The sequence below is a fragment of the Sinocyclocheilus grahami genome, unplaced genomic scaffold (genome assembly GCF_001515645.1).
Source record: "Sinocyclocheilus grahami isolate Dianchi unplaced genomic scaffold, SAMN03320097.WGS_v1.1 scaffold47.1, whole genome shotgun sequence".
In the NCBI taxonomy this organism is placed as follows: Eukaryota; Metazoa; Chordata; class Actinopteri; order Cypriniformes; family Cyprinidae; genus Sinocyclocheilus; species Sinocyclocheilus grahami.
This window is the reverse complement of record NW_015505226.1, coordinates 855,548-872,596: the sequence shown is the minus strand read 5'-3', so window position 1 is coordinate 872,596 and position 17,049 is coordinate 855,548. Positions and strand designations below refer to the sequence as shown.

The following is a 17,049-nucleotide window of genomic DNA, read 5'->3' as shown; positions in this document are numbered from 1 at the left end:
GAGTCCTCTGCACAATGTGACTTTGCTGCAGCCTGAAATTGAACTGCTGGTTTTGTCTGGTCAGAGGAGAACTGGCCCCCCGACTGAGCCTAGTTTCTGCCAAGGTTTTTTCTCCATTCTGTCACCGATGGAGTTTTGGTTCCTTGCTGCTGTCACCTCTGGCTTGCTTAGTTGGGGACACTTCATTTCCAGCGATATCGTTGACTTGATTGCAAAGATACTATTTAAACTGAACTGAGCTGGATGATGACATCACTGAATTCAATGATGAACTGTCTTTAACTGAAAAATTAGTTTACTATTGTCATTTTGCATTATTGACACACTATTTTCCTAATTAATGCTGTTCAGTTGCTTTGACACAATCTGTATTGTTAAAAGCGCTATATAAATAAAGGTGACTTGACTTGTTAATTTTTTCCACCTTTGTTCAGTAGCCATTGCATATCCAAAAGTAGTATTCTGGAGATCTCAATATTATAATTTGACGTAATGAAGGCACCATGCATGATGTGATCCAGTGTATTATGTACACTTTCCTTTTTTCTTCTAGTTCATCACAAGTTTGTGACATTGTGATTTGCTAAAATCTGGAAGAAAAAAATAAATAAAATTTGATTCCCATTCATGCTGCAATAAAGATGCAAATAGTCTAATACAGAAGCTAATCTCATAAAATTCCCATCTAAATACACATTTCAGCACTCAATACCCAGGATATTACCAAATCATTTTAGAAATAAGATGGACAACTGTATACGATCTATAGTGTATAACATTACAGTAAATAAAATAAGTATTAAGGTAAAGTTAAGTATAAGTCTTAGGTTTGAAGTAGGTTGTTTACCTCTTACATACTCTTCTCCTGGAAAACTGAATGTTCATACTAACTAACCCAGGCTAATCGCAGGCTAAAGACGTTTGAGGAAGGAAGCATATTTCTGTAGAGTTGTTGGGAAAAGGTCATGGCCTTATTTAAGCCTATAGAAATGGCTTCCTATTAATCATACATTTAAAAATAACAGTTGCAGATTTTACTCCTGGATCAGCTCTTTGATCACTTCACATGTTGCAGCTGAAGTTAACATTAACAAACAAATGATGCTAAACCTTTCCTCGGCACTTGCTTTGCTTTACTTAGCCATTTTTGCATTTACAGACAGTGAACTATATGGTTTTAACCTGCTTTTTTCTGCATTCACTTCACTGATTTAATCTGAATGGCAAACTAAAAGCATGTGTGTGTGTGTGTGTGTTTTGGTGCATTATGAATGCTTTGTATTACTGTTTTTTTTTCTTCTTCCATTTGTCACTTCATAGAAAATCGAATATTAGAACACAGAATATTCTCCATGCCTGGATGTCTGTTGTTAAGGATGCAGGATAAGAGATTTCCTGTAATGCAAACCTCTGAAGGACATACTGCCCTGAAATAGCTTTGACCAAAGTCCAGTTTCTCTGTTTAATATTTATTTTAAATATCTATTATATTCATTATATATTGTGTGAGAGATATAGGGGAAATCTTTTCTCTCTCTCTCATTCTCCCTTAGATATGTGTGCTCCTGAACTAGGTGGCCAAATTAATACAGACTCTCTCTCTCTCTCTCTATATATATATATATAAAATAGCCTTGCCTTGATTTAAAAACTCCTGTTTTTGCTTTTTGTCCTGACGCCCTTTCCTCAGGAAGTCAAGGCAAAGTCTCGTCCCGCGCTCGAGCTGAGCGCCTGCTGTCCTGTATTGCTGTTTAATCGCAAAATGAAGTAAGAGAAGTAGTTCATATATAATCTCATGTTATAATCTCGTGTAAATTCTTCCTGGATTATGACTTCATCGTGTTTGGCCTGTCATTGCCGTGTCTCAGATACTAGATGATGTTCGACAATGAGCGCAGGTGAGTTTTTAACGTGGTAACGTTAGTCTTATACAGTCTATGGTGGTTGGTAGTGTGGTAACGAAAACCAATGGTAACTTTATTTAGAAAACGAGAATATGTGTCTGTGGGGATCTGAAATGTCTGAAAGTAGCCTATTGTGAAATAGTATTGAATTTAGAGTAGCCCACTTTTCGATATTTAGTGCGCGTTTATTTTAAATTTTTTTCAAGAAATCCACTGTCATTGTATTATATAGAGTAATTTACAGCTAGTCTGATTATGATTAGATTTAAAAATATTTTTAAAGATTCTGTTTGCACCTATGTACAACGTTGCAATGCTGTAAACCAAAATGCCATTGCCTGCACTGTTTTGAGCGTAACATATTAATATTTTTCTTATGAGAATGTTTCTTCAGCTATATGAGCACGTTTGACCAGTGGACGTAACATACTTTTAAATATGTGATATGTTTTTGACGACATTAACATTAACAACACGATTTCTACCATAGTAAGCTGTGTTCGAAATATAATGTAGTTGAAATTACAGTATGTAAACAATTGTAAGTCGCTTTGGATAAAAGCGTCTGCTAAATGACTAAATGTAAATGTAAACATATAATACATACAGTACCCTATTTTAATAGTTTATTTCACTTTGTGTAGATCATAATTAATTGTTTTGATAGATTTAGTTTAACATTGAAAGTTTAGGTCTGTGACAAGGGTAAAATGATAACATTTATATACTTAAAAGGCAAAAAGTAGATATAAATATTGAATATGCAATTAAAACGGGTGGACAGTTTTACTGTGACCTTATAAAATAAAGCAAAGCGTTTAAATCTGTCAAGTTAATGAAAATTAACCTCTTTTCAAACACCATATAATATGTTTATAGGTACAATTGTGTGTATCATATGTGATATCTGATGTCCAGTTTTTATTGTAAATTTAAATTTTTTATATTCTATATTTTGCGCATAGTCTGTTTCATTCATCTGTAAATAGAAAATCTTAACACATAAACCACCCTGAAAAACTATTTTCATTCAGAAATTGCTAGTAAATTTCACAAACAATTACAAAGAATCGGTAAGCAACACATTGAATAAAACATTAAATTCTGAAGTGTGATGACAGAAATAGTTTTTTCTTTTTCCAATAATCAAGGAAATAATGATTTTTACAGTGCAGATGGAACTATTTATTGATGCCCTGAATTGTTACAATGTTCAAAATGCTACTCTGCAGCAAAAAACATTTTTGTAATTATTAATATTTACTTATTGTACTTCAGGAGCATCCCCAGGACACTTCCAGGCTGAGCCTCTTTTAAAGGGGAAATGTCAACCACCTATTCCTGAATAATTCTATGATATTCAAGAACCCAACCCAAAAATTGCATCCAAACCAAGAAAACATCTCCAGCATCAACTCAAACATGTACTTCAATATGCTTCACACTAACAAAAGCCTAAGGCCTTCAAACTCAAGAGAGCGTATGACGGGAATGCATAGAAATATATTACTGGAACAGAAGGGGTCACAAGAGAGGAAGACAGAGAAAATAATACATATTGAAAAGAAAATGCAAGTAGAAGAGACAGAACCAGATGTTATTGTGGAACAGGGAGATGAGATAGGATGCGGGGATGAGTTAGCACAGGAAATTGATTTAGATTTTGTGGAGGGTTTAGAAGAAGGTGAGACATTTATGTCAGAGGATGAGGAAGAGTCGATGGATGAGTCTGATTCATGCAGTAAGAGAGATGTGGACGATAATATAGAGACCGAGCCGATTGAAGTAGAGGACACTGGAAAGATAGCATGGAGACTGACTAAAAATGGTGTATCAACATTACATAAAAGGTCTAGTGATGTTCCATTGGCTTCTAATGCAGTTTATGGATGCACTGTGCGCACGGACAGATTCCTGTATGATGAAATTTGCATAAATAAAACTTTCATTGAAGCATTTTACCCAAATGGTATAGTTCCAGGCAGAATGTTTTCAAGTGAAGAAGACATAGAAGGGATGTTCCCTGATATTTGTGATGCAGGCGAGGCGTTAGCAGACAAAGATGGACTTTCTGAGTGTGACCTTTTTGAACAAACAGAACCTCTCCAAATAACAGAAACAGAGGACAACGCCAATGGAGATGTTATGATGCTTACTTTGGAGGAGGGATTGAACGGCTCTGATTTGTCTTCAACATCCATTGAGGAAGAGGATGATGAAATACAGTTAGAAAATGAGCAAATGGATGGAAAAGGAAGCCATTACTTATCAGATGACAGTGCATCTCAGGATCCTTCAGCTGCTATTGACTCTCCAGACTGTCCTTCATCAAACAGTGGAGGTGAAACTGTTGAGTCCAATCTGACTTCTTTTTCAAATTCTTCTTCTTCTTCTCAGCCATTTTTTATATCTGGCTCTGAAATGGTCTCAGATGATGATGTAGCAGATGCAAATCACAACAACTGTAGCAAATATGTCATTAAACATGATGAAGCCATACCTACCATCTTAAATCTTGATGCTATCAACGCCCTCTCACTCATTCAACAGCAACCCGAAAGCCAAGGCCAAAGTTTACAACAAAATCAAGAAGAAGAGAGCATTGGGGAAGAACAAGAAGAAGAAGGGGTTGCAAGTGACCACTTGAGTAGATCTGAGGGAAAAGAACTCGCAGTAGATCATGTGTATGAAGAAACAGAGCCAAAAATCCAAGCTAAAGACTTCCTTCGGAACAGGAAGTACTTAATGGCTTGCTATATATCTGTGGAAACCCCCAGTAAGAGAGTTGGCCTAATGAGTAGCCCTGCAACAGCAAATAGGCGGCTTCTACTCCATCCAGGCTCCTTCAATACAGATCAGTGTTTCATCGGCGATAGTAGACCTGCACTGACAGGCTCATTAGGATGTCTTTCACAAGGCACCTCAAAATTAGCTAAAGTCACTCGAGTTGATATACCACCCCCTTTTGAACTTGCATCCATCACAAAGCGACCAATCAGAAAAAGCTCTCCATCCCTCCCGAATGAAGTCTCCGCTTCTTGCAAGAAGCCTGATTTTGGGTTCAAGCGATACCTTCTGCCATTACGATTCCTTAGGAAATCAGATCGTAAAAGCATGATGGATAATCGCTCAATCTCCTCCAGGTCCTCGTCTGAGTCAAGTCCACAAGGGTCATGCAAACGCTTGGACTTTATCAGGCATAACATGGGCAGCCCGGATTTGCAGAGCACTCCAGATTGCACGCCACCTATGTCCCCTTCTTCCTTTGTCTTCCAAAAGAATAGACAAAAACAGGGACTAAACTTGACCCTTAAAAATGATTTGGCTTCAAGCACTATTTCTATGGAACTAGGCTCCCTCTTTGAGCCCCATCCCATTTACAAACCATCTTTTTCATCTCCCAATACAGACTCTTCAGATTATGAGAACGTTCAAAATGCCGCTTCTCACTATGAGAATGTGCAAATTCGCCTCCTGAATCCAGTCATTCAGAGTCAACGAAATCAGAGTTCAACCAGTGATACTGATGGCTATGTGGATATGAGCAGTCTGCCAGGCTTCCAGGGCAAAAGTCAGCCATCTGAGCAAGAAACAGATAGGTACAATTGTTTATAGATTGATATATTGTTCAATTATATTTATAATATTAATATGAATCTTGGGATTAATCTAGTTTAGAGAAACTAGACACACTATAAACAGCATAAAAAGTTGGAATCATAAGCAAATGTGTTATTTAACATATCAAAAGCTTGATGGGCTTGAAGCATGTTAGATCTTTTGGTAATCTAATAATATAAAGTTCAAACAAACAAACTTTTTTTTTTAAATTAAGTGATTTTTAATTAAAAGGTGTTTTAACATTTCACAACCTGAACGTTTTAGAAAAATGAATTTACATAGACTAATGATATAATACCATCCCAATTACTTAGATGTGCATATTACTTAGATTAGTCCTTAAAAGCTCAAAGTATTACATTCCTGGTAACTAAAGGTCTATGTAGTTTATTTATTTATTTTGTGAATGTCTCATGATTCTACTTTTTCTGTTATTTAGCCTCTACACTTTCTGTTCTCCTAATGTGAGACAAGATGGAACAGTGGGTGTGTCTGTGGGTATGGCTTGTACACAAGAGAAAAAGACCAAGGCATCTGACAAACTGGTAAGCTTATTATGAGTGTTTCTATGTGTCTTGCAAAGATTTGTTTTAATTTATTGTAACTCAGTTGCCATTTTATTTCAGACTGTCAACTGTTCCAGGGCTTTCTATAGTGCCAAAGAGCTTCTGGATAGTGAGGCCCAGTAAGTCATGAAAACAACAGCTCAAGTCTGTGAGCAGATTGGCAGAAATTAATTTCATCATTGATAAAACAATGACTATTTAGAGGGTGCAAGTTTGTGTTTGAAAAATGTCTGAATTGAATTGAATAGAAATAGCTATATTATTATGACCATGCTTCTTTTTCCTTCATTTTAAGGCATGTTAAGACTTTACAGCTTCTCTGTGAGGTGGGCCATTCATATTATTTCTCACTGACATTGTGTGTGGATTTCAGTAGAAATAGAGTTGTGTGAAATCAGAAAAATACTGATGAAGGTGAACTCTCTTATTTTTTCCCTCACTTTCACACAATAGTCAGTTGAAGCGGATGAGAGGCTGATGACTGTGTGGGCAGAGCTACCTGATATTTATACTCTCCACCAAAGTATCCACACATTATTGGAGACTCGCTTAAAAGAATGGTAAGACACTCTCACCCACACACATGCATGTGCGTACACTGTAAAAAAAATTCCGTAAAATTTACGGTAAAAAACCGGCAGCTGTGGTTGCCAGAATTTTACCGTAAAAAATACGGTAGCAACGTTTTAGGTTTTACGGTTTTAACTTAAATTTACAGTTAAATACCGTCATTTCATTAACTGATATAATGTTAATATACCAACCTATTGAAGTACTGAAATCTGTTTTGTACCTTTGAAATCTGTTTTGTACCTTTTTGTACACTGATAACCACCAAATGCAGGTGGTGATGAGAAAGTCACATGATGAACCAAAGCCCATCACAAGCAGCTTTTAAATAATAACATATATAGAAGGTTCACAGTGTCATTCACACAAACTCTAAACACCATCATGGTAACACACATGAAACTGAAATAATGCAATAAACATTCATTTAACAACATTAGGTGTAACACACAACCCTAATATACAAAACTGATAAGAAAAAACTAAGAAGAAACATAGTTATTTCAACAAAAAACATTACATTTGAAATGTAACGCAGGGAATTCTGGGAATGTCGATTTACGGTTATTCACTGTAAATTATACGGTCTCTTTCACTTTCAAAAACGGTATACTACCGTAAAATTAATGTCCAATACATGTAATGTCCAATACAGTTTTTCACCGTATATAGTAGGGGAATTTACCGTTAACCATTTAACAGGTTTTTACTGTAGCATTTTTACAGTCTTTTACCGTTAAATTCACGGTCATTTTTTACAGTGTATGCTACCTTCAATTGTTTATCATCCACAAATAATGTCCATCTGTCATCATTTCATCTGTTTTCTGCATTTCACTCCACTCATCAGGGATCAGAATGAAAGTATTGCTGAAATCATCCTGGCAAAGAAGAAAGAGTTTTCCATTTTCTCTTCTTACATCAGTCATTATGATGACAAATTGAATTATCTGGAACACATACAAAGCACAGTAAGGGACTTGTGATGTTTTTGTTTTCACTGATTGACAACTTTAACTGAACCAAATCTATTCTTATTATTAGGCATGTCCATCAACCTGCCACTATTTAGTACATGTGTTCTAACTGTTCTATGTGATTTGAGTGTGTGTGTTTTGTACTGTATGATTACATGTAAATGTGTTTTAGTTGTGTGTTCAATTACTCCGATGGCATGTATTTAAATATGTATCTATGTTATACACATTACATACTGTAGCGTGTGTTTTGTATCTCAGCTACCAGATGCAGTGACCCTAAAAAAGCAGTTGCTGCAGGTCATTGTGCGCATCCTGCAGTACCGTATGCTGCTAACAGGTGATTTCTAAATACGTTTTAACTAATAAGTATATGTCCTTATTAATTCTTATCAATTTAAATCATTTTTTTCTGGAATTCTCATACCAAGACCTGTAGTATTGCTTAATATTGCTTTATTTTTGTTGTTGGTTTTTTTTCTAACAGACTACCTGAACAACCTCTCACCAGACTCCAAAGAGTTTGAAAACACACAAGGTAAACTGCTGCATTACTCACAGACAAAAGTATCTTACAGCTTAAAGCTTCTTATCTTGTTTTTTTTCTGTGTTTCTTGGATTACAGTAAACGAGGAAGCCATTTTATTTCCTAAATTAGTTTTCATCAATTTAAGAAACTGATGTTTGATTCTTATCTTGACATGTTTGCAATTACAAACGAAGCCTTTGGTCTTATCTCTCAGTGTGTATAATTGATTTGCTTAGGCAACAGCATATCTCTGATCTTCTAGATAGTTTCACAAAAGGCAAATGACCTTTGACCCCATCATGGATTTTCAATCATCCTTTTAAACAAGCCTTTCTGCATCATTTATATATGAGGAGAATTTATTTATGAGGTGCTGCTTTAAGAGAGTATCTGTTTGTAAGAGAGGATGTTCTGTTAAGTTCTGCAGTGGGACATAATATAAATTTATTTTAAACGTTTTTCTAATGATTGTGTAATTGTAATATATGAAAAAAACGGTATACTACCGTAAAATTAATGTCCAATACATGTAATGTCCAATACAGTTTTTCACCGTATATAGTAGGGGAATTTACCGTTAACCATTTAACAGGTTTTTACTGTAGCATTTTTACAGTCTTTTACCGTTAAATTCACGGTCATTTTTTACAGTGTATGCTACCTTCAATTGTTTATCATCCACAAATAATGTCCATCTGTCATCATTTCATCTGTTTTCTGCATTTCACTCCACTCATCAGGGATCAGAATGAAAGTATTGCTGAAATCATCCTGGCAAAGAAGAAAGAGTTTTCCATTTTCTCTTCTTACATCAGTCATTATGATGACAAATTGAATTATCTGGAACACATACAAAGCACAGTAAGGGACTTGTGATGTTTTTGTTTTCACTGATTGACAACTTTAACTGAACCAAATCTATTCTTATTATTAGGCATGTCCATCAACCTGCCACTATTTAGTACATGTGTTCTAACTGTTCTATGTGATTTGAGTGTGTGTGTTTTGTACTGTATGATTACATGTAAATGTGTTTTAGTTGTGTGTTCAATTACTCCGATGGCATGTATTTAAATATGTATCTATGTTATACACATTACATACTGTAGCGTGTGTTTTGTATCTCAGCTACCAGATGCAGTGACCCTAAAAAAGCAGTTGCTGCAGGTCATTGTGCGCATCCTGCAGTACCGTATGCTGCTAACAGGTGATTTCTAAATACGTTTTAACTAATAAGTATATGTCCTTATTAATTCTTATCAATTTAAATCATTTTTTTCTGGAATTCTCATACCAAGACCTGTAGTATTGCTTAATATTGCTTTATTTTTGTTGTTGGTTTTTTTTCTAACAGACTACCTGAACAACCTCTCACCAGACTCCAAAGAGTTTGAAAACACACAAGGTAAACTGCTGCATTACTCACAGACAAAAGTATCTTACAGCTTAAAGCTTCTTATCTTGTTTTTTTTCTGTTTCTTGGATTACTGTAAACGAGGAAGCCATTTTATTTCCTAAATTAGTTTTCATCAATTTAAGAAACTGATGTTTGATTCTTATCTTGACATGTTTGCAATTACAAACGAAGCCTTTGGTCTTATCTCTCAGTGTGTATAATTGATTTGCTTAGGCAACAGCATATCTCTGATCTTCTAGATAGTTTCACAAAAGGCAAATGACCTTTGACCCCATCATGGATTTTCAATCATCCTTTTAAACAAGCCTTTCTGCATCATTTATATATGAGGAGAATTTATTTATGAGGTGCTGCTTTAAGAGAGTATCTGTTTGTAAGAGAGGATGTTCTGTTAAGTTCTGCAGTGGGACATAATATAAATTTATTTTAAACGTTTTTCTAATGATTGTGTAATTGTAATATATGAAGTTTTTAATAATGTTATTGAGATGGTCTTTTTTTACGGAATATTTAATATATTCAATATTTATGTGTGTTGAAAATGTGCATGTATTAAATATTAAATCTGTCCCTCTCTAACTATTACTGTCTTTCACCTCAGATACTTTGGTTGTGGTCTCAGATATTGCTCATCATGTTAATGACAGCCTTAAGAATGGAGTGAGTATGTGTTTGTTGGCCTAATGTGCTTACAGACAGTCTATGCGTGTGGAACCAAGGCAGTATGTGTTAATGACACTGCTGTACCATGTACGGCAATTTTTGCATTCTTTTTCTCTCTGTCAGGCGGATCTCCTGCGTTTGGTCCATATTGAACACAGTGTTCTGGGTCTGACAGATCTCCTACAGCCTGGGAGAGTGAGGAAATCAATGGCTTACTGATCACATATCAAATTTTTACTCATCCAATCAAATTTTATGCATTTTTCAGACTTTTTGGGGATTTTAAAGCAGTAATGATGAATAAGGTTGTCTATCTGTATCTGTGCCCTAGGTGTTTGTGAAAGAGGGCACCTTGATGAAAGTCAGCAGAAAGTGCAAGCAGCCACGCCACCTTTTCTTGGTATGTGATTGTATTTTATTTACATGAATTTTTCAATTTAATTATCAAAGATTCAACTTTTTTTTTTTTGGAACAAAGGTTTTAGAGTATGAATGACTTAATGGCTGAGATGAGCTTGTCAGAGTTGAGCACTCAAGAGGCCCAGTTGCTTTCTTTCTGTATAGTTTCTAGTGTCTCTCCGTTTTACTTGTTTTTAGAGTTTCCTGACAGGATGTTGTTCTGTGTGTGTTTATGTCTACATGTGCTATTGTTATTGCTGTGCTGTTCTCACCCCAGAATAAGTCTGTGGGAACGGGGACAAAGCAGTGTGTTGAGATAACAGAACAGAGGGTGACAGGATGGACGTGAGATGGGCTGTCAGGAATACAGTATATACTGTAGACTTTTCAGCCAGACGGACAGTTGTGCGCTGAGATGGGCACGTGGCCCCCAGAGTGCTGAACTCGGATATCCCTCATATTTTATTGCTTGAGTCTGTGGCATTTCTTATGCACCATTGATTAACATTTCAGAAGACAAAATATGCTGCCTTATCAGGCAGTATCTGATGGTAGGAAGGCATGTCTGAATCCAGTGTTTGCACAACGTCCTGTCTACAAAGATTAATTTTGTGTTTAGCTGTATAGATGTATTCTTCACTGTATATGAGCAAATAATCATAATGTGCAAATGATTTGGCAGATGTTTGAACAAATAAACAAATACAGACTGAGTAATTGATAACTAATGATTCTATTTCACAGAGAAATATGTATCTTAGTCATCTTAGTCAATTAATATTATCTTTGTTAAATCACAGCTTAATGCACGTTTGAGTTTGTTCTAAATGACTATGTTATCACACCTTGTTGTAACAACCTGCCTTAATACAAACATTGCCTGTGGTCACTGACTGACAGAGCAGTGATGCAGCAAAGCAACTTCTGGTCAAAACCAATGTCATTGCGCCCCCTTGTGGTGAACATTTGTGATAGCGACCCAAAGTAATTGTCAAGTAAAATTGTCAAAGTAATTCATTGTGCTTGTATGTTGTCAATGTTATGCATTTCTTTAACTTTTATAGTCATCTTAGTCAATTAATATTATCTTTGTTAAATCACAGCTTAATGCACGTTTGAGTTTGTTCTAAATGACTATGTTATCACACCTTGTTGTAACAACCTGCCTTAATACAAACATTGCCTGTGGTCACTGACTGACAGAGCAGTGATGCAGCAAAGCAACTTCTGGTCAAAACCAATGTCATTGTGCCCCCTTGTGGTGAACATTTGTGATAGCGACCCAAAGTAATTGTCAAGTAAAATTGTCAAAGTAATTCATTGTGCTTGTATGTTGTCAATGTTATGCATTTCTTTAACTTTTTAAATTTTCAGATGAATGACATAATGCTGTACACATATCCTCAGCAAGATGGCAAATACAGACTGATCAACAGATTACCTTTGGCAGGGATGGAGGTAAAGCTGACAGCATTCATGGACACTTCTACTGTTTATTCATTCATAACGGTTCTTGGAAACCGTCTTGTCATTAATGCACCATATTTAGTGTTCAAGACACTAATTAAAAGTAGTGTGGCTATTTTAACTAAAACTATTAAAAAACTTTTCATTAATTAAAAATAAAATATATGACGTATAAAACTAATTAGAAATGTTTGAGAAAAATTTTAAATGTTGCTCTGGCAACTAAATGAAATAAAATAAGTATGTTGAAGCACTAACATTTCTACAATAAAACGGAATAGAAAAATAAATTAAAGCTAATTAAAAAAAATAAATATGACTAATGACTAAAGTTACTAAAACTTAAACTGAAATTAAAATGAAAACTGAAAATATAAAAATAAAAGCTTATTCAAAATATTGAGAAATACTATAATAGTATATAAATAATTCTTAAATAACACGAGTCGAAAGTATGCACGTAAAGCATTATTTATATAGCACCTTTTAAAATAGTGTTTACAAAGTGCTTTATAGAATACACATGAATGTCATATAAATAGTAAAAACTAAAGTTAACCGTATGTGAAAATAAAATGCATACAACAAAATGAGAAAACAGAACTAATAATGAGAAAGGAAAAATGTATAATACAATAGAATAAAATAACAAGAAAATAAAATGCATAAAATATGGCAGATCATTCTCCTCATTTTATTCTAGTTTGCATTTATTATATGTTTGAAAATGTTCAGAAATGTTTATATTTTATTTGTCTATTACTCATTTTTATATTTTCTTTCATTTTCGCCTCTCCTCTTGTAGAACCTTAAGTGCCAATTCTTTTGAGCTCATTTCATTATCTGAACCCTAGACGGAGTGAATTATAATTATTAAATCTTTCACTTTTTTTGTCTTTCAGGTCAGCAAGCCACCTATAGAGAATGCTCAGAGTGCACTGAAGATAGACGTGAAAGATATAAGCATCACTTTGTCTGCCAAGCAAGTGACATACACAATCTCAAACACTCACTCATACATATAGTGTATTTGTGCAGTGTGACTGATGCATGTGTTCCTGTGTGCAGCTCCTGCATCGAACGAGACGGCTGGTTTGTTGCACTGAATCGGACATTAGTGAACCGTGGCCCCGTATCAGGGGACCCAGTGCACTTTTTTGGGGTGAGGAAGCTTTAAATACAGTGTGATAAAATGTCAACACCTGAAAGAGTTGACATTTTGTTTCCTGTTGTGAAATTATACATGTCTTGTATTTTAGTTAGTGGATGGTCCAGAGAAGTGTCTCGGCGAGAACGCTCCTCCTCTGCTGTCTGTTTCCCAGGTTACAGTTTGCATGAACTGTCACTCACATTTCAGTCTCACAAACAGACGACATCACTGCCATGCCTGCGGCAAGGTACAAACACACTTAAAGGAATAGTTCACCTAAAAATTAAAATTTGCTGAAAATGTACACACCCTCAGGTCATCCAAGTAGTAGATGGGTTTATTTTATTTCTTCATCTGAACAGATTTGGAGAAATTCTGTATTACATCACTTGCTCACTGGTGAATCCTCTTCAGTGAATGGGTCCATAATCCATAATGTCACATCCTCCAGGAAAAAAGTCCATACCCTGTTGTCCTCTCACATCAAAATCTGACTGTTTTCTCTTGTAGATCTGTGCTTATTTCTCTCCTGATTCAGACAAGACGGCTATTTCACTGGAGAAAGGACTCGTGTTTAGCCAGAGTCAACGGTTTGAAGTTAAAAACCTCCTAATGGTGGATTTGTTTATTACAAGCACGCAACAAGACATTAAATGATGGACTGGAGTCAAATGGATTACTTGTGGATTATTGTGATGTTTTTATCAGATGTTTGGATTCTCATTCTGACGGCACCCATTCACTGCAGAGGATCCATTGGTGAGCAAATGATGTAAAGTTAAATTTCTCCAAATCTGTTCAGATGAAGAAATAAAATAAACCCATCTACTACTTGGATGACCTGAGGGTGAATACAATACTGCAAATTTTCATTTCGCATAGAGAACCACTCATAAGCTCTATTTATTCAGATTTTCTCATCTTATATTGCTTATAGGTTGTCTGCAGAGATTGTTGCAGGAACAAATTCCCCCTCAAATACATGAAGAACAGACATGCCAAAGTGTGTGATCATTGTTACAGTGAGCTGCGTAAGCATGGTACAACCACAATATCTTTCATTAATTTAAAGTAGTTTTGTTAATTAAACAAAGTTATGCTTGACTCTCCTCATAATTGTGTGTACATTTGTTTAAAAGATGCTGCCACACTAACAGAGAGCTCCAGTCGACCTCTCTCTTCTGTCTTCCAAAACATTCATCCATCGAGTCTGTGGAAGAGCCGCAAAGGCCAACTGTCTTTCAACCAGGTATCCCATAACCTCTGGACTAATATCTTTGGACTAAATATTAGTCCGGTGCATCAGGTTTTACTCTGATAGCTCTCTGAAATGTTTTGTTAATAACACACATTTTTTTTGTCTACTGTATAAAGGGCATCATGTTGTTCTCAGTAGTCGTTTATCATGTCATACTCATGAGTGCTATTAAAAGTGTTTTATTAAGTGTTGCTATTAAAAGAGTCTTATTTTAAGACCATTGAGATTTTGGGCATGGAATTATTTTCAATTAATTACATCCCCTTCCAATTTTTATTCATTTAAAGTTTTATTTTTTCCTTTGAATTTGGGGTGAAACACCATGTGTTGTTGCCTAGGAGACAGTGCCTGAGGGGGGGATGAGTGGAACCCTGCAGAGGTGCAGAAACAGCAAGAGAAGTTGGAGAAGCCTGTGGTTCCTCCTAAAAGATAAAGTTCTCTACACATACCCACAGCCTGAGGTAATGCACACAGTCACGTTTTTTGCACACATTAACTTGCAACATGCAGCTCCTAATCTCTCCGTATGTCGTCTTCTTTTATATAAGGAGAGGGTTGCATGCGAGACCCTCCCTCTGTTGGGTTTCTCTGTGAGGTCAGAGATTGAAGGGGAGAGCAGCATGTTTCAGCTGTACCACAAAAGCACTCTCTTCTATACTTTCAGAGCCCAGGACAGTCACGTTGCACAGAGGTTAAAACACATATTACATTCACACAATACATTATATAGCAATTTATAATGTGTACATATAGTATTGGGGTTAGGAATTTTGTTTATTTTTTAAAAGACATTATTACTTTTATTCAGCAAGGATTCATTCATTTGATCTGACAGTAAAGATGTTTATCATTACAGAAGATTTCAAATATATGCTGTTCTTTTGAACATGCTATTTATCAAATCAACCTGAAAAAAATGTCATTTCAAAAATATTAAGCAGCACAACTGTTGATAATAATAAGAAATGTTTCTTGAGCACCAAATCAATACATTAAAATGATTTCTGAAGGATCATGGAACATTCAAGACTGGAGTAATGACTGATGAAAATTCAGCTTTGAAATCACAAGAATAAATTACATTTTAAAATACATTTAAGAAAATTTTAAATCTAAAGTTTGTAATAATTCACAATATTAATGTTTTAGTGTATTTTTATCAAATAAATACAGCTTTTTGAGCATAAAAGACTTTTTCAAAAACATATAAATATATATTATGCTCTGCTATTACATAACATGAAAATTCTGTTCTGTTCTAGGTGGGTCAATGCCATGGAAGAGGCTACAGTCCTGTAGCATCAGCCATCCTGCTTTTGTCTTCTCATATGAGCAATTAAATCTGTTATTGATCATTCAAGAGCAATGCATTTTCACATCACATTCAAAAATCACTACTCTGTGTGACTGGGAGTGTAATCAACCATCCCTACGCTAATGTGACGCAACAGACATATTTTTGGAACACCAAGGGAACAAAATGCTCACACTCAGACATTTATTTTGTGCCAAATACTTCTTCTAAAGACCTCGTTGAGCCGTGGACACACTTTAAAAGGCACACTGTAGCACTTCCAACTGTCATTTAGATATGAACATTTTAGAACCAGTGAGATGTTGCTTAACTTAACCATTATACAATGTGATATATATTATGCAATATGCCAGAGCACTAAAATATATTAGGACAATTTCTATATATGGGAACTGGTGTGGATTTGAGCCCATTATGTTCAATTAGTGCCATTTGCTTGATGTCCTCTGATGTCTGGATTATATTTCCTTGTATACTGCTGTCAGTCATTTGGACAATGACTTCTACAACGATCAGAAAGAGTAATTTTGGATTGATAGTTAGTATTTAGCAACTGAGCTGGTATTCTCGTTGCACTTGATGATGATGTTATGTTTAATTTACTTACCTTTTGTCCAAATTACAATATGAGGGCTTAATGTATGTTAAAGAGAAATGTATAAGTAGTTTGTCAGAAGGATTAATTGTCACTATATTATTTGAGTAAACTTTACTTGAGTGTAGTGTTATTGTGTTCACTTTGGGTTTTCAAAGCTCACTAGTGCCTCAACTTTCTGTTATCTTCCTTTGTGTGCGTAAAGTTGCTTCTCTAATGTGGTTATGCATATGATACCTACAGGGTTGACCACTGTTGAAATAAAATCAAAACAATATGGTAGTCAGTGCTTTGTATAATGGTTCCCTATATGGTTAATTTCAATTAAATTCTTCACTATATGTATTTCATGTTGCAAATGCAGTTTAGGTTTAGGTAGAGGAACTTTAGGATAAACCAAGTTTATAATTAGCTCTGTAACTTTTCTGAACCCCTCAACGTTTTTTAAGTTTTATTTTCAACCACAGCCAGGTTGAGTCCACTGAGAGTGAATTTTAGAGATGCAATTCTGTGATTAAGTATCTTTAATTCAGTAATTAAAGAGTGTATTACAGATTGAGACTGTGTGTGAGGGATATGAAGAAAAGGGGAGGGCTGGCGTTGCCCTGCTTTCACATC

At 35.3% G+C, this 17,049-nt stretch overlaps 1 protein-coding gene across 4 annotated transcripts; it reads left to right on the top strand.

Annotated features, from left to right (window-relative positions):
* The first annotated feature begins 1,722 nt into the window (after positions 1–1,722).
* On the top strand, positions 1,723–16,669 carry LOC107582678 (FYVE, RhoGEF and PH domain-containing protein 5-like). Of its 4 annotated transcripts, none has more exons than XM_016268597.1 (21): positions 1,723–1,898; positions 3,183–5,503; positions 5,965–6,070; positions 6,152–6,210; positions 6,387–6,417; positions 6,545–6,651; positions 7,512–7,632; positions 7,900–7,978; positions 8,126–8,176; positions 10,186–10,244; positions 10,371–10,442; positions 10,579–10,647; positions 12,021–12,104; positions 13,016–13,095; positions 13,182–13,275; positions 13,373–13,510; positions 14,201–14,294; positions 14,403–14,512; positions 14,860–14,982; positions 15,070–15,212; positions 15,784–16,669. In XM_016268597.1, exons 2-21 carry the CDS (start codon positions 3,258–3,260, stop codon positions 15,818–15,820), a joined length of 3,903 nt encoding a protein of 1,300 aa, XP_016124083.1. In that variant the 5' UTR covers positions 1,723–1,898; positions 3,183–3,257; the 3' UTR covers positions 15,821–16,669. The 4 variants fall into 4 exon arrangements, with proteins under 4 accessions (XP_016124083.1, XP_016124082.1, XP_016124084.1 ...); XM_016268596.1 differs by having other exon boundaries at positions 14,201–14,303; XM_016268598.1 differs by lacking the exon at positions 15,070–15,212 and having other exon boundaries at positions 14,201–14,303.
* The last annotated feature ends 380 nt before the right edge of the window (positions 16,670–17,049 follow it).

Excerpts from the sequence above, each read along its gene's own strand:
- LOC107582678 (XM_016268596.1), top strand. The coding sequence starts at position 3,258 with ATGATATTCAAGAACCCAACCCAAAAATTGCATCCAAACCAAGAAAAC. Across the intron at positions 10,648-12,020 it reads AGCCACGCCACCTTTTCTTG|ATGAATGACATAATGCTGTA; the intron begins GTATGTGATTGT and ends TTAAATTTTCAG. Across the intron at positions 13,276-13,372 it reads ACCCAGTGCACTTTTTTGGG|TTAGTGGATGGTCCAGAGAA; the intron begins GTGAGGAAGCTT and ends CTTGTATTTTAG.